Below are 21,518 nucleotides of genomic sequence, written 5' to 3'. Positions count from 1 at the left end.
GTAAAAAGGAAACTCAATTCCATGGCTCAACCAGCCATTAAACATGCTATTGGTTTCCCAGCCCTTCAGGTGGCTGCCATAATTGCAAATGCTATAATTAGAAAAGGATCAGAGAAATGTAATGAAGTCACCACAGGTAAGGAATGGCTTCTATACAAGCAATATTGCATAGGCTAGAACATCCCAATTCAGAAAAGAGGTGGCTAAGGGGAGATACAGAAGATACCTACAAAATTAGGAGTTGCATAGACAGAAAAGGTCCAGGGATCAACTGCTCCAGTGAAAGAGCAAGGAACCATCAAACAACACAAGTATGTACCCGGTACAAGCCAAACAAAAGTTTGTAAGCAATGAGGAGTCAGCTCATTAATTGCAGGCCTGAGAACACAGTGGATTCAGCAGCAATTTTATACTTTTTTTTTCAAGGGAAGACTGGATAAGTAATTGTATTTCTTGGAAGAGATCTGTTACAGGTTGTTAAACAGACAAAGCACAGTAGGTACAAAAGTGCTGAGCTGAAAATAGCTGGAAAAAGGAAGAATATTTGGAGTCAGGATGAGATGAGAATCATAGATGCTTGTCCTATTCTCAGTCTTCCCAAAGCAACTGCTTATGGACATTGCTGGAGACAGGGTATTGTACATTCACCTTTATTTTGAATTCCACACCCAGTTCTATGTTCTCACTATCCTTGATCTGGTAACATGCTGGTGTTGCTCCTCACTACTAGTATATGCTTATTGTCTTTAGCTGAATTTTAAACTTCTTTTCAAGCACTACCAACTACAGGTATATGCTAAGGCAGACTCTAACTCATTAAATTCAGGAACAGCATGTCTGCAGTGCCCTATGGCAGACAAACACCCTGACTGATTCAGGTGCACAAAGCAGCCTACCTATGTAGATGTGGATCTCTGTATAACCCAAATTATTGCACTACAAAACCACATGGGTTTTGGTATCAAAACATATTTTCTTCATGTTTGCTCTGATATTTATTTTCAGAATATTATGCAGTCTCTTTAACCAGGAAAGAGATTAATAAACTAGGAACTAATCATGTAACTGCAAAATCTTACAAGTGTCAAACAACTTGATTAATTATTTACAGCAGAGTCAGTACATACAGAAACAAAGCCTGATTTAGTTTACAACCCTGTGTCTGCATTAGCAATCAAAGGGAAGCATGAGGGTGGATCAATAGAGGAAAACACTTGTGATGAGGCCATGAGACCCACTCTGATGTTTGAGGGAGAGGAGTTTTACTTCAGACAAGCTCTGGCCACTAATTAAAACCCATTTAGCAGCTGCAGCACATCAGGTGCACCCCTGAACACAGACATCTCCTGGTTTGTTACATACTTCAAAGAGCCCTGTGATGTGATTCACAGTGCAGTAAGTTGGGGTTACTGCGAGATTAATTTCAAAAATGTACTCCTGAGTCTAATTAAAACACTACCAAACAGAAACACAGCAACTGAGAAAAATGATATCTCAGTTCTACTTTAGGCTTTGAACAAAGTATTCTGCAAAACCATGTTTTCTAAGTCTTATCTGTGTAAATGAGGATGGAACCTTCTTGAACTCCAAGCTAAATATTCTCAGCATCATCCAGAGTCTATAATAATGAACCAGGTTGTATTAGTGCACTGTAGAACATTCTGATACCCAGGTAAACCTACAGGGGAAAAGCCTCACACACTTCCGGAAAAAATTCAGTTATGTCTAAACTTTAATCCATAGAATTAAATCCCTCAAAACTACAATAAAACTGACAAACACAATTTTTCACAAAACAGTAATAGTAAAATAGTACAAGAGGTTAATGTAAAAATCAAAGAAAGAGAAATAACAGTAGTTTAATCCATCTGTCTACATTTCTTCCTTCAGCCTTGAAGCAATAAGAATGTACTTCGGCTTTTTCCATTTTTTGTTATTGATGACATTTAATACTTTTAAGGCTCACTTTTTTGAGATATTTACTTCAGTATTCTGATAATAGAAGTTACATGGATTAGGAAAGCAACTCCTTTATAGAAAACAGATGGTTTACATTTCAAGTTTTGACTTCTTGTAACGTATTCACATTCCACAGTTACAATATGAATCTACTTCCTCTTTTGTTTCCCAACATAATCATTGCAAGCAATAAACATAGGAATTTTCTATACGAAAAAAAACACAGAAGGAAGACATACTATTATTTTACAAAAAAATCCTATACTCTAAAACAGATTTTGCAGTCATTTTCAAATACTATTGCAAGAGTATGAACTTTTCAGCTATAAACCAAACTGTGTATGCACTATTGGAAGTTACGGAACTCCACAAATATATGCATTTATCATATAATGTTTTTAACCATTTTGTCTAAAATTCACATTTCTAACAACCTAATTTAAAAGGAAAATAAATAATACCTTAATCTGATAATTCATTGCATAAATTCATCATCTACAGAGTGAAAAAAAAGTAAATCAACCTTCTCCTATTATATAGCACAACACAAGGAAAAAAAAAGACAAATATGAAGATTAGCCATAAATACAGAAAGAAAAGTAGATTAATAGAATAACATAAGCAACAGTTGACAGGAACACAGAAGTAAAACACATATAAGCCAAATGAGTCTTGGAGGCCTGACTCTAGTGTCCCTGTAGAAATACTCATGGCTCTCAACAAACAACGTTGTCATTATAAAGAAGTAATGTCAGTTCAGGAAGGAATTCTAAGAAACTTTAATAAATTGAAGTAGGTTGGCTTTTGATTCAGGGTATAACTGGTGATATAGAGGCAAAGTTCAAGAGAACATACGTTCAACGGAGAGGTCTGGGTTAACAGCAGACAGTAATATTACTCTAGTTACCACTTGTATCTGTTAACTGCAGCTTGGTTTCTGTTTACTATTGTGTATGATTTTAAAAATGTGCTTTTTTCATTTATAACACAGTAACTGGTACAAGGAGTCCATTTCTTTTCCAGAAATTGAAGGAATAAAGGTAACATCTTCAGCCTCAAAAAAATTCTGATTATAAATCAGAAACACGTGGAAGAATGCTCATACATTCACTAGGTCATTTTTCAGCTGTCTCTATTTTGCAGCTGGTGGCCCTAACAGTGACCCGAACTTAATCTAATTCACCGAGCTTTGGAAAAAGTTGCAGCTTTTCATAAAAATACTGGAGGTGTTTATGCATAACTATTTCATCTCCAGTACTCTTTCAGTCATACTGAATCTTAATGTTCTACATTTCCTCTGTAAGACTTAATGACCATTTATTTTACATTTAATACTACCTCCAAATGCTCCTCCACCCCTCAAGGATGCTGAATTGGAATATGCTTTTCTGAACGTTATACAACTCTTCCATGTATCACCTTCAGTCCAATTTCTGCGCATTGCTCAAGAGCAAACCAGGAGGCTGCTTCCTCCCTTCAGGCTACTCTGGCTTTTTGTTCCCAGAATGAATCGAGCCCCAGCAGATGCACAGACATTAAACTGCCTACAAACTATTTTTACATTCCTGCATCAGGATCTTACCAAAAAGTAGATGGGGATGCAGGTGTCACAGAGAGGTCCCATATCACACGTACATGCAACAGTACCCATCAAAGAGACAAAAACAATTTTAGAAGGTAAAACTTGTCAGGTCGCCCAAACAGTCAAGCAGAAAAAGCCTGCATTTTAGAAAAAGAAAATTATGTAAAGAACAATCTAGAATACTGAAATTATTTTAGGTTAAAAAGAAGATAAAAAGACAAACACTGAGTTCACTTTTAACACCACTTCATGCCATTGTCCTCTTTAACAGTAAATGTACATTTCACTGCTTGCAGATTATTTTGTACATGTTACCAGGCTGGTTCAATAACTACCTTTTACTCTGTAAAACCTTTTCTATTATAATGATTTCAATCCAGAGCAGCTGAATAACATTTGAAGTGTTTAACCACACTTTATACAAAATATATGCTATGGAATACTGAACATTATCTCCACATGGAGGAAAAAGAAAAAAAAAATCACATAAAAATAAAATTCAGTATTGTGTCTAGGACTTAAAGCACCCAGAAATCTTTAAAACCTTTCATAATTCGTCCCCAATCTTGTTCTGTCACAGACACGTTTCTGCCCAAGGACAACAACTTTTGAATGTCCTGTATAAGTGATTCCCAATGTTCACCGGGCATCAGCGAGCTAAGCAACAATCCATATTGCTCTCTTCCAAGAACACTTCAAAACAATAAACCCCAGAAACTACAGAACTTGCCAATATCGTCCTTTAGAGACTATAATACAAGATTAAAGCCAAGGTCTTTAAGCAGCTGCAAAAACACACTTTTTTTACCTAAATATAGTACAAACCTGAGTATTTAAAAACAAAAAAAAAATCTCAGCTTCGGTTTATTTCATAAGGAATACTTTAATTGCAACCTCACAGCACTCTCCCTAGTGCTGCCTCATCACCCATGCTCCAGAGATAAAGCGTTTTTTGTTTTCGTTTTTAATTACTGTGTTTTTCTTCTTCCTAGTGCCCTGCCAACCAACAACCTTACAGAAAGGAAAGGAAAGCAAAGGCCATCCCCTCTGGTAGTCTGGCTCTTTTCAGGGCAATCAGTTCTTCAGTGCCTTGTAGGGGTTTACCAGGAATGAGACATCAGTGCCTCACACCAAATTATCAACACTTGTACTAAGTTACTAAGGATTAAGTAAAAAGTGCTAACCGCCAACATGGTGTAAAAGGTAATTAACATGCTAGCACCTATGGGATCTGTTTTTAGCTGAAACCCACAGAAAATAAAGAGAATTGCCCATCCGTTTCAATTGGTTTCATTTTTTCTAGCAATAAATGATGGATCTCAAACAGCTCATGGCAGCTTTTGCAGTATGTCCCTGAATTATTAGTTTTTAAGCAAAACTTTGGTTTATTTTCTGATCAGTCTTTAGAGTGTTAGTGGAAAGGTGAGAACAGAAATGAACTAGCCATACTAAAACTCTGAGCAGGCCAGAAGATGAGGCCACTTTGAGTACTAGATAAATAGACTGAGCTGAACATCAGCCAGTTCAAATAATTCACAAAACCTGCTCATCTGCCTGCAAAACAAAATCTTTCCTCGGTTCCCCTAAGATATTTTCAGCTTGATTTCTCAGTTTACCTGCTCTTGACATATAAACAGTACTAATTACTAGACTCCCAATGCTGAAGAGGATTTAATCAGCAACACGTATAGCTTGTAGAGTTACCTTAGTTTTCATCTTGCTCTTCCATACCTTTCCTAACTCTACTATCCATACCCATCCAACTTCTCTCATTTTCTCTCCTAAAAGCCTTTTATTCTTCATTGTCTAATTTGATAGAAAGCAACACTGGGGAACAAATTTTACACCTACTCTGTACACAACCCTTTTCCCCCAAAGCAAAGGTTTTCTGAAAGCAGAATCCAGAGAGCAAGTGTCCCTTGTTAGACTGGATTTCCTCCACTACCAGTAAAGAAGTGTTATACTTATTCACACCTTCAGCTACATTTTATATACTTACAAAGTTGTCAGGAAATTACTGCCATTCAAATTTAAGCCAGGATTCCATTTCAACACATTTAGTAAAATAACAATTTTTGAATGCTTAACATTTCAGATGAAAGTATTTTATGGAGAAATCAGGCAGTGAAAACAAAACATCATAGGTAACAAAAAAAGGCACACCTGACAAATTCAAAAGCATACCATAAACATTATCAAGGCCCTCTGCAAAAACTGGAGCTCAATTAGTTAACAACAGAGCTTGGTTAGGTTGTCAGAAAATAAACCGCCTTCTAAGACAGAGTAACTACAGTCCAAGAAACAGACACCTGTGTATCAAACATCCAAGCACTAACAACTAACCCTCTGCTGTGAATACTCCCTGCTACCTTCATGATTGCCAGTGCACATGGACCACATTTTTCATCTCAGATGATTCAGATATTGTGGCTCTTTCAAGTTACTTTGAACAAAAATAAAGCAGCACTGTTGCTGAAAGAAGCAATGCTATTCTTGTTTATTTGCAGCTATTCATGCCATCCCCTTCCTTGTGCTGATATGAGCATCTCTTATGTGTTCAGATAAAACCGGTTTTTATCTGAAATTATTGGTTGCTACGCTTTTTTCTTCCTGATCTTCCTGACACAAGGGATGACAAGCAGATGAAATATGGGACAGGATTACTACTTTATTTGGCCCTGAGAGTTTAAAGTGAGAGTAAAACTATGCTGTAAGGTAAAGCTTGATGACATCATGCCAAAATAATTACTTAACATACCACTTTTCAAATGTATTTGTAAGTGTTCATGAGTTTCTTAAAAGTGCTTGGATAACAACGAGTACATACATAACACAATGTTTTTGTGGTCAGCATACCACTGAAATCTTGTGACCCTGACGAACAGACTTTTGAAAATGTTTTCTGCAGAAGCTGGTACTAAGGTGTTCTAACACTACAGAGCCTCTTCTCTTGCAGAAGAGCTTTCTTGCATGAAGGCTTCCCAAATTTTCAAGGCCTTGTTTATCTAGCAATTTTCCCCCATTCTAAAAAATTATCATATATAAGGAAAAAACTAAGCTATTCCCAAGATATTCCATACACATAGCTGTGAAATCTAGGATTTCACTACTTAAAAAACCAACTTATCATAAAAATATAACAAATATATTTAATATTTTATATCATGCTTTCTGCTTCAATACTTAGTAGTTGTCCCTTCAAGCTTTTATCTTTTGATTAAATTCAAACATTGGAGAAACTTGGATGCCTCAGAGACAGATGAAATCTCAGCTGGGGGGGTGGTGGGTCCATGTACAAAGCAGAGCTGCTGTCCGTCCTTCTGAAACATGCACAGAACTTTGAGGGATAGTTAAGATGGTATTGACACTGCAACTTTTTTGTCCCTTCCTCAGCAAATCCACCCTTTCCTATCACATACAGAACTTCCAACTGAAAGTTCCTACGTCCTGCAGCAGAAATCGCCTTACCAACCTTGCCACTTCAAAATTTTTGCCGTTCTTATTGTTCCAGCAGAACAGCAACCAGCAATTCAGAGTCCAGCTTCCATGACTGAGACTCTGCCCTTTACATTTCAGCTATATTTTTACAGCAAAATCATTATCCTAGAGCAAGCTCCAAATCCAAGCTACAACATTGCTTAATTTGCATATGAGTTAAATTAACATTTTTTTTTTAATCCTAGTGAGTTCAGAAAGTAGTACTGATTATAAACTGGAAAAAAGTTGGAGAGAAAATGGCTGTAGCCACTCTCCAGTTTGCAGATTTACTACAGACATCTGGTTTTCAAACAAGGCAGCACTTACAAGAAAACAACCAAACAGGTAATGAAAATGAAAGAGAAATGCAAGTCTGACTATATTCCCAATAGATTTTATTGCCACATACTTTTTAAGTACTCAAAAAAGCTACTTTGTAAACTGTCAAGTTGGTCATCTGGCTCCCATTTGTGCAGACTGCCAAAAATACATAATAAGGAAAAGGATGGGGGAGGAAGAAATGCATCAGAAATCCAGAAAACTGCTGCTTGTAGTTCAGATGGAAATTCTACACCTGGACAGTGTTTACTAAGTTATCTGTAGAACCAACACAGAACTTTATTGAAAAATTGGTTTCACAATTTAATGAAGCATTTAGACATTAATTACTTGTCTGAAAAATCTCAACGCATACACACAAAATTCTAAAAAAGAACTCTTCAAACTGAAAAGTTTCCATTTCATAGTTAGGTGAATCTTCCCTAAACATATACAACTTGTAATGAAACATTTTATTACTCATAAAATGTGACTAATATGGTATACGTATGTTTTGGCTCTACCTCCATCTCAGTCAGAAAGCAGCTGCTTTGTCTCTCAGCTAAACCATTAAACAAAATGGATAACATATGCCTTATTATAGACCTCTAGTTTGCACAATTATTATTTGATTTACAGAAAAAAGCCTTAGCAATTATGAAGAGTAAATGATCACAAAGCAGAAAGCTACTGTTTTAACAAGTAGTATCAAAAGCAGGATGAGCCACACAGAATGAACATTCACAAACGTTAGTCAAAGTACAACCCCCCTGCTCCAGGATATTACCTCTCACCCTAGGGACAGAATGCTGGCAAAGCAGTTTCTACCCCATGGAAAGCACATTTAAGACTGTCAAACTTCGAATGAGCATTCATTTCAACAATTCATAACTTTACTCTTTTATCAATCCACTTCAGGTTAACATATAAATAAGGATATCTGGTTTTATGACAATCACAGAAGAACTTTGAATCTGCTAAAACGGTAGGTGGACTTTTTTTTTTCCTAAAGGCATATCAACCTAAAGTTTAAATAAAACGGTTAATTACAGCAAACAGGAAAAAAAAGCCATGTTAAGACTTATTCTAAAAAGTATGGCATGTGTATTTAAAATGCTTTAAAGATTATGTTTGTAGCCTCCTCCCCCTGCCTGAAAAGTGTACAACCTGTAAAATATTCAGGTGGTGTTATCTTCTCTTGACAAAGAAAATGAGAGATTGTTATAGAGCATTTAGGTTTGAAAAAGTCATTATTTTGACAACCAAGAAAAATGCATTTGAGCTTCTCTAGTTTTAATTAGTTCAGCTACAAACATACCAAATGTTTCACAAAATGCTTTACAAAATCCTCTGCTATTAACAAAAATAACACACTGGGAAACAAGTAATGCAGTTAAGATAATATTTTCTTTATTATTTGGGAAATGTTGTTTATTATTTTCCAGTTTCTTTTCATGTTAAGAACAATTTTTATGATGCTACAATCTAATTAAAGGCTATCAAGAGTTAAAAGTTGTTCCATGTTCCTTATGCGTTAGAAATCCCTGCCAACTAGTCCTCTAGGCTTTAAATATTGTTTTGACGGATTGCATTTTCATTTCCAGTCCCAAAGAAAGTATTCTCCATAGCCAACACACGAGCAGACCTTCACCAGCTCAGTGAAAGCCAGCTGCATTGTTCTGTGCAAGAATGAAGACTTTGCAGGCTACTTTTCTGTTGTTTGTGTTTGTACCCTTGATGAAGTCAGCACCACCTATACAGCAAGAATCACTCCGGTCTTATGAACATGATACAGATGTTGCCATGGGAAGCCCGATCCAGCAAGATTATGAAATGCAATCCGAAGATATAAGAAAGGTATTTTAATATTTATGTTTTTAATATTTTTAACTGCTAAGCATTGAATAAGGTGTTACATGCATGTGAGTGTTATGGAAAACTCTTATAATAAAACATACAATGGTTTCAGACGCAGGGAAAGACACTCAAATTAAAACCACAAAAATACTACCCTTGCTACAGTTTGAGAAAGCCACAGAAGACAAGATTTTACAAAGAAGACTGCTTACTAAGTTTCAAGAATGGGATATATTAGCATATTTGAGTAGCACTGTATTAACAAAGTAAATTTGCTTAAAAACACAGAGAGTGATTTTATTTAGGTTTTTTTTAATATATCAAAATAATACTTGAAACAGTACTTTTAACTGGACATAACCTGCTAGCATAAACCACAGTTTCTCTTTTGACTTCCCAAACTATCAAGCTTTTTGCCCTGGTTTTCAGGGGTGGGTGTTTGGGTTTTTTGCAACTCCAGAGTTTAGCAGCCCTGAACCACTACGCAATGTCCAGTCTTGTGGTAGTCACCTACATTATTAACACTTTGAGCGTCCTAAAGGTAGCAATAAAGATTATGCCTCACGGCACTCACCAGCACCCCCAAATGGTCAATTCTGAACTCTGAGCTGTGTGCTCCACATACGTGCCTGTTAATTTAAACACTTAAGCAGAAGACACAAAACCAGATGAGAGTTAGATGAAGTGCAAGAGCCTCAGCTGACAGGGACCTCTGTTACACATCTAGAGAACCAGATAAAACATTGATCAGGAAGAAAAACTAACCATGACTGCCCCAAGACTAGCTGCCAAGGAAAATACCACATATCCAAACAAAGCGGTAACAACCAAGTATTAATAAATTCAAGGAAGTTTTCATTAATATTAGCCATGCTTGTTACAATAACTTAGTCTGACAAACAAGAAAAAAAAAAAGAGACAAAAATATAATAAGTAAAAAATTGCAGCACTTACACAGAAAAGTCACTTCCATATGCCTTTTTCATATTTTCCCAATTCTACTTAAAATATAGCTTTCCACTGACAGACCAAAAATAGCAGCTATATATTTATATTAAAAAAGCATCTAATTATTTTTAAATCCAACACCTGCCACAGTGGTGAAGTAGTAAGTTTAATAAACCAATGAAAAGAATACTATTTAAATTACCCTTAACTATTAGGTGGCTATCCATTCACAGCTAAGGTGGGGTTTTTGGTTTTTTGTTTGGGGTTTTTTTGTTTGTTAATACTAAAAACATTAACTAGTTGGGCACAGCATCAGATTCCATTCATTACTAAAATTGTTCGAATAAGAATACACTACTGTTTCAGTAAAAATAACAAGGACAATACCTAGAAGGAAATGGTGCCAACAAATGCGCCACAGACCAATCGAAGTCTGCGCTGGCAGAGCCATAAACTCAAGGTCTTCTGCAGGCCAACAGTTCTGCTTAGGATAATTCTAGGAACGCAGTCAGTCATTATTTCCATCAGGTCAGCTCTCCAATGACATATTTTCATTGCAAAATAATAAATTAGTTCCTTATGTGCAACCAATACATATATACAAGTTCCAGTATTCCCAAGTTAAATCATGGGATGTGCAAACAATTTTTCTATTCATTTGTTGCACACATGCTAGCTCCCAGAATATGAAGTGTTAACTGTAATTGAAATACATGCCAACAGTTTCCTCAAACATGCCCAGTCAGAAATCTCTCTCACATGACAAATTTAACTCCTTACTGTGTGCTTGAACACACAGTCGGAAAAAAAGATTTATAGTGAAAACAACAGAAGAAATATTTGTGTTAGCAATCAACAACATGAAGTAAACTTTAGTCTTCTACTAATGAAAAGGTCAGACAAGCAAAATGTGTTACAATTATTATTATTTGAAAGCACAGCCACCTCAGTCCTAAATAAAAATAAGAGAAGCTTAAAAACTTGAAATCTTAATTTCCACAGTAGAATCATCCAATAGACACTGTCTCATACCTGGACTAATTAATTCCATTTAATATAAATTATCAGCTTTATGGACCTTTGTGTGCTATAAAGATTAATATTAATGTGGTTTTGTATGGGTAGCTCATGTCTGTGGAGTAAAGTGCAAGGTGCAGATGGAATTTAATTATGTAAGTAGGCTAATATTCCTTCAGTGCATTCCCTCCGTATGCAAGTAATTAACTTTCTGTGGTCATAATCCAAACCATCTTCTGCACTGCTAGGAATTTTTATAGCTGACCAGGAAATACTGTTTATACTACATTTTTTTGTTTAGTAGGTTGGTCTTTTGTTTGACAGGGGAGAGGGAAGTGGGATCTGTTGTTTACAATTCTGTAGCTTTAAGAGTATTCTGCAATGAATTAGTTTTATTTTTTGACATTTCCCACTTGCATAAATTGGTTGTGCACTGTATTCTGCAAAGAACTCACATGCATACTCTGTCCTAGATCACACCTCCAGAAGGATACTGTACTAGAAATCTACACCTGGTACACACGTACTGTGTCAGCAAACAAGTTTTTCATACAAGCATATTAAAAATGTCCCTTATGAGCCAAACTACAACAGAAGAGCAGTTGGTCTATTATAAAGTCCATCTATAGCGAAGTCTCTACTGGCATGGATACCTCAGTCAAGGGCCACATCTTCACACGCCTTGTCAACATATGGACGCAAGCTAAACATTTTTGCAGAAACCTTTTATAAGATTTGCTGCTTTTTCGAGTCCAGCTCTTCAGCTCACACCCCCCAGCTTCTCTACACCAGACACTGCTCTTTCCCTACACAGAAGTTTCATGCAACAACTGCTAAACTGTCACCAGCATTCTAACTCGGGTATAAAAGTCCTACTAGAACAAACTAACCTAACCCTAATGTCACATAAAAACAAGAAGCAAAAAAGCCATAGGCTGGCTAGACAGATGCAGGGAACAGCCAAAGGATGGATGATTCACAGGCTAAAAAAGGGTCAAAATGACAGAGGCTGGCCAAGACATTTGTTTCTCAGGCTTTCTGTCAAGCATGAGGGTTTTATTTTGTAGAATACAAGAATTTCCCACAGTAAAATATACAGAAGAAATCAAATGCTAAATAAAACAAAGTTAGTATCAAAAGTAACTTGACAGATAATGTTATTTTCACATTGCCCTAGTAGAACTGTCTGTGTGCTACATGACTGGTGGGTGGCAGGGAAGGATTGAATTAAATTTAAAAAAAAAGAAAACATGAGCACTTGCAGTATGTAAGCAGCACACTTCACCAGGGGTCTGTACTCTTGCCATGGCCTGATTCTTAAGCCTGCTGAAAGAAAAACATCTTCCACACCCGATAATGTACTCTTCTCCATGTGTTTTTAATAGTCACAAAGACCAAAAAGCATATTGTCTTACTCTGTCCTACAACTATTCCCCATCAAAACAGAAAATTAATTACACTGGCCAAGCACAATTGCCACTGTCAACCTAAAAAAATCCCCCTAACTTTCATCCATGCAAATCATAGCATAACCCATTGTTTACATACCATAGTTCTAGAAATAGTATGTAATTATTTAAAATTCCTATGGTATTCAGTGAAAACCTGACTACCATTCCCTGCATCACAAAAGGCCCTTTCTGTTAGCAGCCCAGGTCTTGAAACAGACTTAAGTGCAGTTAATGCCAATGAATTGCTAAATTGCGGCCAATACCCGAAAGGAAAATATTTATAAACTAAGTTGTCCTGCAGTGGAAAAGATGCAATGACTGTCTCAACAGGGAATTCTAAATAACTTTTAGCGCAAGGAAATGTTATTTTACTGAGATTATTTAAGTAAAACAGAAAAAATAACTTACATTCTCAAGAATCCTATCACAATTTGGTATGATATGCAAAATCATCTATATTCACAACTCAAAGTTTTTGGAGACACCCATCACTTAGATATTCCTTCCCCACCACATAGTCTATTTTTTTCTCTCCATTTTTATTTTGTATTTACTGTTCTTTCCTAAAGAACTTCACCTTTCTAAAGAACACTAGTAGCAGCATCTTCCCTTCTTGCCTTTCAAAGTGAATAGCTCACGTACAAAAGGGATAATATATCTACTCTGATATGCTGGATGAGAAACATGATTTTAAAAATTACCTGTTATACGGAAGTATGTTGTAGGAGGCTCATTTTGAAAAATGTGCTACTTCAGATCCTTGTAATACTCTGTGCTTTTTTGTTTGCTGTTTGTTTTTTGAAATAACATTGCTCTCACACAAAGGAGGGAACAAATGTTTCTCTTGACACTTCCCTAAGACTGCAAGGGGATGACAGCGAACGCAATGTGGCACCAACAAAGGATACAAGTAAGTTAATTGATCTGAATACACTAACTTTTAAGGTCTTCTAAAGAACATATTTTAATATGAAAATTTAATATATAAATTATAATAAGGGATATAGAACTAATATTTTCATTTATTAATATCTTTCCTTTCTCCTGTGAAAAGTCATCTAACTTCTGATGGAGCAAGACGAAAAAATTTTAAGAATCCTCAGGAAAACTCCAAATACAGAAAGCACAGCTTATAAGAAACTCTACAGACTCATCCAGTCATGTTTGCTGTAGACATGTACCCAAGCAAGTTAGGCAATACAACAAAGAGAAACAAAATACACACCCCAGTAAGTTCCACAGTTGAACCAAGTCACAATGAAATATGATGTGCTTAAACTATTTCGATAGATTTATTTGAAGAACTGGCAGTACTCACAGTTTACACCTGATTATCAGGTCAACAGTTAAAATACATGAGGAACATTCTTTACTAGCCTAAGTTTCCTACAGTCTCTGAGGTGTATGTCCAGATTTCTTCTAATGAGTCACAGCAATGTCTAAATGTGAAAGGAGCAATGTTTCTGTCTGCCAGAGCTTAAAAAAAAAAAAAAAAAAAAGACACATATTTGGGGTGTATCTGTGACCTAAGCTTCAAAAAATAACTGATGATTCAGCAAGCCACTGCAGTGTCAATCTCCAAAGTTTTAATTCAGGTTAGTCATCACCAAATAGCCTCTGTCAACAAGCCCCCATGAGAAGCGGAAAAAAAACTGTAAGGTTCTAGTCATAGACAAGCATAAAAACTGTTGCCTTTTAAATAGTGACAACATTGTTTCACAACCATTTTCCATTTCCTACTCTATCATATGACAAACAAGACACTAAATAAAAAAAGGCAAACAGGGCAGAACTCTAACGAACAGTAATATTCACAAAGCTAAAGCTCACCATCTCAATTCCATTCTCTACAGCACCTCTGTAAGAAAAAAAAAAAAAAAGAAAATTATACATACTGGGTTGGCTTCCCAGTATTAACTGGTTACTTCTATAACTCTTTGCTGGTTGTGGAAGATCCTATTTTGCTCCATAGTGATAAACTACCTAGCAGTATGACAGCACTCTCTGTGTGACAGACAAAACAATTTGGAAGCTGATAAAAAGATCTCACAATATAGAAAACAGATCAGATAGCAGTGGCAATGAAACCGGATTGAAAGCCATATTTGTTATATGTGACAAGCCATAACGGGTTTAAGCTGCATTAAAAAAATAACAGCTATATAAAACCTCAGTAAAAACACAGGAACAGAATGCCTAAAGTAATTATATAAACATAATTGCTAGAGTTTTATAAAAAGGATTAGACAAAATAGTAGCTTGAAGTAACACACAGTATACATGACCCAGTCAGAAATGCTCCAATCCAATTACAGTACTACATGTGTGCACAGCCAGGTGTTTTCTCCTGCATGGATTTCTCTTCTTAAAAGAATGGTTCTAAAGATGATATTTGACATGATCACAGAGATGCAGTTGTCATATTCACAAAAGGCTAAGCCAATTAAACAATGAAACTGAATTAAGATCGATTGATAGCATTTCAAGGCATGCTTAGATAAGAACAGAGAATATACACAGGGAAATTATGCATGATAAGAAGAATGCAAAACACAAAAAAAGTTCAGAACATTAAATGTTTTCAGAACTTTATGTCAATAGAAATTTTTTAAAACCTAATGATGGGAAACCTTAAAAGATACTAGAGAAAATTCTGGTTTGAATATTTAAGCTTAAGGTAGTTGAATAACTTCTGTCTATTCAAAATAATTTGCTTCCAGATTTACCCACTTGTCTGCTCTGCGTGTGTTTAAGCGGATCAGTGTACTGCGAAGAAATAGATATCGAAGCCGTACCCCCACTGCCAAAGGAAACAGCATATCTCTATGCACGATTTAACAAAATAAAAAGGATAGCAGTCTCAGATTTTGCTGACATTCGTAAGTAATGCTCAGATTTTAATTTCTGTTTACCCAATTATATATTTGAAGCTGTTGTCCCATAATAGTATGCCAAGATTACCAAATTAAGATATAATTTATACTTTGCTAGATTTCATTATGTTTATTACTTATTTAATGCAATGCTTCTATTACAGCAGGAACTATGCAGGCAACACAGAAACCCATTTTGCCTCATGTATCCATCTTAATATTCCCATAAAATCTGAGAAAAAGCAGATCACTAAAAATAAAATTTAACTCTGCACCCCAGCCAGTCTTAAATGACCAGGTACTATTTTTCCTTCAAATAACCCAGGGAAATCTCTCTCAGCTATCTCACTCTACAAAATGACAAATTCTATTAATATCTGAAATAATGTTTTCTCTAGGAAAGGCGAAAAAAAGGGAAGGAGTACCTCCCTTTTTTAAATTTCAGACCATGATGAAATTAAAATGTGGATTTTATACATATTTTAATAGTATATCCTTTTTCAGATCACAATTAGGATCATGCAGACAGTAACTTTTAACATATACCACTACACAAGCTTCATGCACTTTGTAATTATAAATTCAATACTTAGATTTCCATTTCTTTTGTTCAAAGCTACCTTGAGAAGAATTGATTTTAGTGGAAATAGGATAGAAGAAATAGAAGATGGAGCCTTTTCAAAGCTTCTGTTATTGGAAGAACTTTCTCTTGCTGAAAATCGACTTCTGAAACTTCCTGTTCTGCCTCCCAAACTAACAACATTCAATGCAAACCAAAACAGAATCAAGAGCAGGGGAATCAAAGCAAATGCTTTCAAGGTAAGTAAAAGACAATAATTCAGGTAACCAAAGTAAATTAAATTCGTAACTAGACTATCCAGTATACCAGCAAATGAAGTTTTCTGTATTTTTGTAATCTAAGAAACAACGATGAAGAAGCTTTCCACCTCTTGCTCTGTTTTTAAGGCACTAGGGAATAATAGTCCTTGGCGCACTCGCGCTCTCCTGTTGTCCACACAAAAAAAGTTTTCTATGAAGTATTTTACCTACTTCCTTTCTCTCTTACATGCAATGAAAAACTCACTTCAAAAATTGATGGCTCAAATACAATAGTGAGGACCACATAAGCACTAACAAAGAAGGATATAGCTTTCTAGTGGTCTCAGGTTTTATAACCAATAATCTGGCACTGACATTTCCAAAACACAGGCTTGTTCTGAGCTTCTCGATACAATAGAATTCAATATTCACAGCAAAAGTATGTTTTGCGTTGGATAGCTTTACACACTCTCTATGTGACTGGAAGAAAATACTGATGTCTTGTAATAGGCACAAATTACTTAACCTCCAGTGATATCGGCATTAATAATCTCTCTATCTTTCTATTAGAAGCTGACAAATTTGGCCTACCTCTACTTAGGACATAATGCGCTGGAATCTGTTCCTCTTAACTTACCAGAAAGTCTGCGTATTCTTCACCTTCAGGTATTTTTTAAATATTTCCTTAACATTCTATTATGAAGAGCCTCATTAGTTACATACTACCAGCTAAACTCACCATCATTTTAAACAGTTCACGCTGCAGTTGTGCTACAGTTGTATAATGCTTCTCCAAATAAAACAATTTATCTCCAGTCTGCATGGCCACAATCATACAGAAACTCGGAAGTTGTTTGTTAGCTGATCACCCTCATTAGTTTCTGTACATTGAGGACAGGAAATGGGAAAAATAAGCAATAGTCTTTTATCAGCAATACATTCCAAACATCAGTAACAACCTCAAATGGCTTGTCAGCTCATTGACTGCTCTGAAGAGACTTGATTCCTATGTATCTAAAGTATACACGAATCAATCCCAATGGCAATAAAATGGGAGGGCAAGAGGAATAAAACTAAGTTTGAAAATTCTTCAACATATTAGGTGTGTATATATGTATATTTATTTATTAAAATTGTTTTGTTTTGCAGTACAACAATATTACTACAATCACCGATGACACATTCTGCAAATCCAATAACACACGTTACATCCGCACACAAATGGATGAGATAAGGATGGAAGGCAACCCGATCCTCTTGGCAAAGCACGTGAATGCTTTTTCCTGCTTGAGAACACTGCCTGTAGGAACATACTACTAGCCACTGCTTACGTAATTATACATGCCAAAACTTAAACATGGTAACAAAAGCTCATTCTTTTTCCTCTGTTTACATGTTTATATCCTCTCCCTCACTAATGCCCTTTTCCCTGCATACTCAGAACTTTTTACTATGTTGAAACATGGTTCTTCTCTGAAATAACCGGTTCAAAACAGCTACTTTATTTAGGAGTTAAATGTCATCCCCGCTTTCAGAATCTTTTCTCTTAATGACAATGTAAAATTACATATATACACACACATCTTCTCAACTTTTATTTCACCACATACTCTTTGTGTGTAGGTAAAATCACACAAGTAACTGCTTGTTGACATTCTTCACCCGTACTCAGAACGATCACTACATACTAATCTCAGATAAATGCAAAACATTCCTTGAGCAAGCTACAGAGGAAAAGTACATCTTAATTCCAACCCCACTTTTTAAATCTGAAATGTATTGGATGAAGCTGCATACAAAAGAATGTTATGTTCAGAAACAGAACTTCTCAAAACTTTACTTCATTAAAGATTCCTTAAAAACTTGGTTTGTGGAAAATGAGAGTAATTCCTATTTAGGCTCATTGTACCAAGTGACATAGCATGTGGAACTTTTCAAAAATCTGTTAAAACTCCTCCTACTATCCAAGAGTGTGTGTGTGTATATATATATATATATAAAAAAATGTATTTTATTTTTACACAAGGTATTTTTAATTGAAATACATAAATTTTACTCAGCTGTACTCGCAAGAGTCATTTTTGCCACACCAGCTACCCATTTTAATACGATGATCAAAGTACAGCATAGTATGACTCCAAGTGTCTTTGTTATTAACTGATAATGTAGACTGAGCCTTGTTCCATTGCTTTTTCTTGACAAGGAAATGTGACAATATAAATGATAGCATAGCTGAATTAATGTTTTTACCTGTAAATAAGTAAGATTTCAGCTAGATGCCAGTGCAAATAAAGAGAATTACCCTTGTGCAACAATACTTTCGCTCATTAGGGAACATCAAATGATATCTTTAAATTATAAAGAAAAGTTGATTCTGTCATTAATCTTAAAGTAGTGTTAACTTCAAGCATCATTTCACTCAACTACTTGAAACTATGCAGTGTATTAGAAACACAAATCAATGTGTGCAGTCAGTTGGCCTAAAATTAGACATAATTGATACAGGACACAATGTTTTTACTTACACAGCTATACATTTCTGATATTAATTTTCAGTTTCTCTCCCCAAATACCTACCACAGTTGTAAACTTTCAGACAAATGAATGCCAAAAGTGTGCTATTTACTATTACCAGATGAACTTTGTACTAATTTTGAAGCTAGTATAGATTCCTAATTTGTAGAAATAGTTAAACATAAAATGCATGATGATCTATCACTACATCTAGAATACTGATTTTACAGGATATTTTATATTATTTTTATTTATCTTATTTAGCTAAGCCTTGATTTGTTAGTGCTTGTACTATGGGAATTAATTGCGCGCTTAGTTCTGAACATACTGATGCCCTGCCACCCAGAGTGTTGAGACCTAAGAGACGTCCAGTCACTTTTAAAGTAACTATGTCAAGGATTAACTGTGGGCTCATCTTTCTGGAAAGAGGATGTAATTATGAAATGTAGGACAAAAATATTTTTGCCTTGAACCCATTAACCAAGAAAGATATAGCAATCCCCAGTATTTTCTATTTTAAGTTATTTGGTATAACAAGAAATTCCATTCTCTTAATAAAACTGAGAACAAAACCAAGCCCAGCTGTGAGAACAATACCCGGTTTTAATTTTCCCATGTAAGTAATAAGACTTTGATATTTCCAGGTTTTTAGCAAAAGGTAAAAAATAACCCCAAAGCATGTAAAAATACATTCCTACTTAGAGCCAAATTTATACTAGAATAAAATAGAAGCAAACAATTATCTCATTCCTCTTTTGATAAATGCCTAAGATGGAAAAAACACAGCTACAAGTGTGTTACATAAGCAGTGGCCTCTGACCTTGTTCCCAGCACAAATCATTATTACTAAATAAAGCTCTTTCCAGTCACGATAGTATTGGTAAATATCACCAAAACTCTTCCCGTGAAAATAGTTGCATGTGTAAACACAAATATGTGTGCATTCATGTAATATATACACATGTAAACATAGACCTAACCACTACCACTTTATTAATTTTACATTAAAATGTTACATATATATTTTTTACAGTACTAAAAATTGACAGTAATGCTAATTAATGCTCTAAATATTTTGTGAGCAAATCAAAGTAGAGAACTGGTACCTTCTGAACACTTCATGCAGGCAATAAGTTATCAGATGTTTTAATTTACTTTCCCCATTCACAGAAAGTTAACTCATCAAAACATTAAGTGAAAACAGCTTCAGTATGTGGGATTTTTTTGCCTTCTATTTGTGTGACCAGTACTAACATCAAGCTGAATGTACACCATTCTGGTTTTTTCTGTCACTATTTCTGTTCTGTATTTCCAATAAAACTTGAATTTTTTTCCTTGTCTGTCAATAAAAGATTCAACGATCTGCTCTTCCAGCAATGCCAACATGTTTCAGTTGTTCAGCCTTATAGCAGGCTAAGGGCGTGTCTTAATCAGAAAGTTATTTGCAGATGTAAATCCATTTTGCATACATAATATTTATTGTGGCAATACAGTAAGGCCTGCCATAAAAGTAATGCCATACAAAAGACTGCTTATAGTCAAATCAATGTATATTTTAAATTGCTTTTCCAATTAATTCAAGTTATCCATCCAACCATTACTCTTGTTAACTGGGAAGACCTCTCACTACAAAACTGCTAGTTGTGACAGTCAGCTTTTTAGAAATACAGTCATGTCCAGCTTGGCTTGAAACTTTCAATTGTCACTTAAACACTCATTATTATTTGAAGTAGTCAATCACTTCTACATTATTCCTTCTTTCTCAAGTACCAAAAGTAAGAAAAAAAAGTAATTTACTTTTCCTGTTTTTACACTACACTGTGAAAAAGCTATTAGAAGCATCATCTATTTCTACTTAACAGCCTGCGTAATTTTCTTCTAAATAACAAAATAACAGAAAAGCTAGAAACCCCAAATCCCATCTCAAATCGTCTTCTCTCCACAGTTACCCACCTATATACTTGAAGTTTAGCAAGCAGGTATGAAAAAAAAAAATACAAAGACTACAGACGCATTTTTTAAATGTTGTCCAAGTATGAATATTAATAGGATAAGACTCTTCAATTGTTTTTATGCATATGTTAAGAGGATACGTCTAGTCAATTTCACTCAAATTACTACAGAATATTAAGCTACAAATGTGCTTATTTGAATTGTCAGATTTGATCTTTGAACCCTTTTATTAATTCTCTTACCTCAGGAAGTCTTCTATTTCTAAAAGAAATAATTACAAATGCTAGCAGAAAAAAAGGTCTAAAAAACTCTTCATAAGCACATAGTTAATCATACTTGATAAATATTTTCCCAAATTGGTTTGCCTTTCTCAACAGCATCTTTGTTCATGGAAAGTAAAATACCTTTAGAAAGAATATTTGTCATATTGACAAGCTTGTAATATATGTCTTAAGTGAATTTATCTTCACACCCCTTTTGGCCATGAATATAGCCCTTTATTGTTTACACTCAACATCTGAACAAACACTTTTAAAAACTGTTTATGATAAATACAGCAATTTACAAATAATCTCCAGACCTATGCTTCTCATTTTTTCATTTCTGTACTGAATTTTGAATGAGAAATATCTACAACAGTTCACTGAATTACTGTCCCAGAAACCACAGCAACTGTCATGAAGCTGATCTAAGGATTAGAAAGCAGCAAGTGAAGCAGGAAAAAAACAAAACACACACCACGCCACAAAG

At 35.2% G+C, this 21,518-nt stretch overlaps 2 protein-coding genes across 3 annotated transcripts in view; one reads left to right on the top strand and one right to left on the bottom strand.

Annotated features, from left to right (window-relative positions):
- The window catches only part of CENPP (centromere protein P), a 141,379-nt gene that overhangs the window by 107,179 nt on the left and 12,682 nt on the right, over positions 1-21,518 (bottom strand). The gene's annotated exons all lie outside the window — the stretch shown is intronic.
- On the top strand, positions 8,105-20,188 carry OGN (osteoglycin). The gene is made up of 7 exons (XM_065845482.2): positions 8,105-8,321; positions 8,941-9,193; positions 13,435-13,519; positions 15,330-15,488; positions 16,099-16,301; positions 16,872-16,967; positions 17,451-20,188. Exons 2-7 carry the CDS (start codon positions 9,026-9,028, stop codon positions 17,619-17,621), a joined length of 882 nt encoding a protein of 293 aa, XP_065701554.1. The 5' UTR covers positions 8,105-8,321; positions 8,941-9,025; the 3' UTR covers positions 17,622-20,188.

Source organism: Patagioenas fasciata, chromosome 10 (genome assembly GCF_037038585.1).
Source record: "Patagioenas fasciata isolate bPatFas1 chromosome 10, bPatFas1.hap1, whole genome shotgun sequence".
Lineage (NCBI taxonomy): Eukaryota > Metazoa > Chordata > Aves > Columbiformes > Columbidae > Patagioenas > Patagioenas fasciata.
The sequence above is the reverse complement of the archived record's forward strand: the minus strand, read 5'-3'. Positions and strand labels throughout refer to the sequence as shown.

Excerpts from the sequence above, each read along its gene's own strand:
- OGN (XM_065845482.2), top strand. The coding sequence starts at position 9,026 with ATGAAGACTTTGCAGGCTACTTTTCTGTTGTTTGTGTTTGTACCCTTG. Across the intron at positions 13,520-15,329 it reads GGCACCAACAAAGGATACAA|ATTTACCCACTTGTCTGCTC; the intron begins GTAAGTTAATTG and ends ATTTGCTTCCAG. Across the intron at positions 15,489-16,098 it reads CTCAGATTTTGCTGACATTC|CTACCTTGAGAAGAATTGAT; the intron begins GTAAGTAATGCT and ends TTTTGTTCAAAG.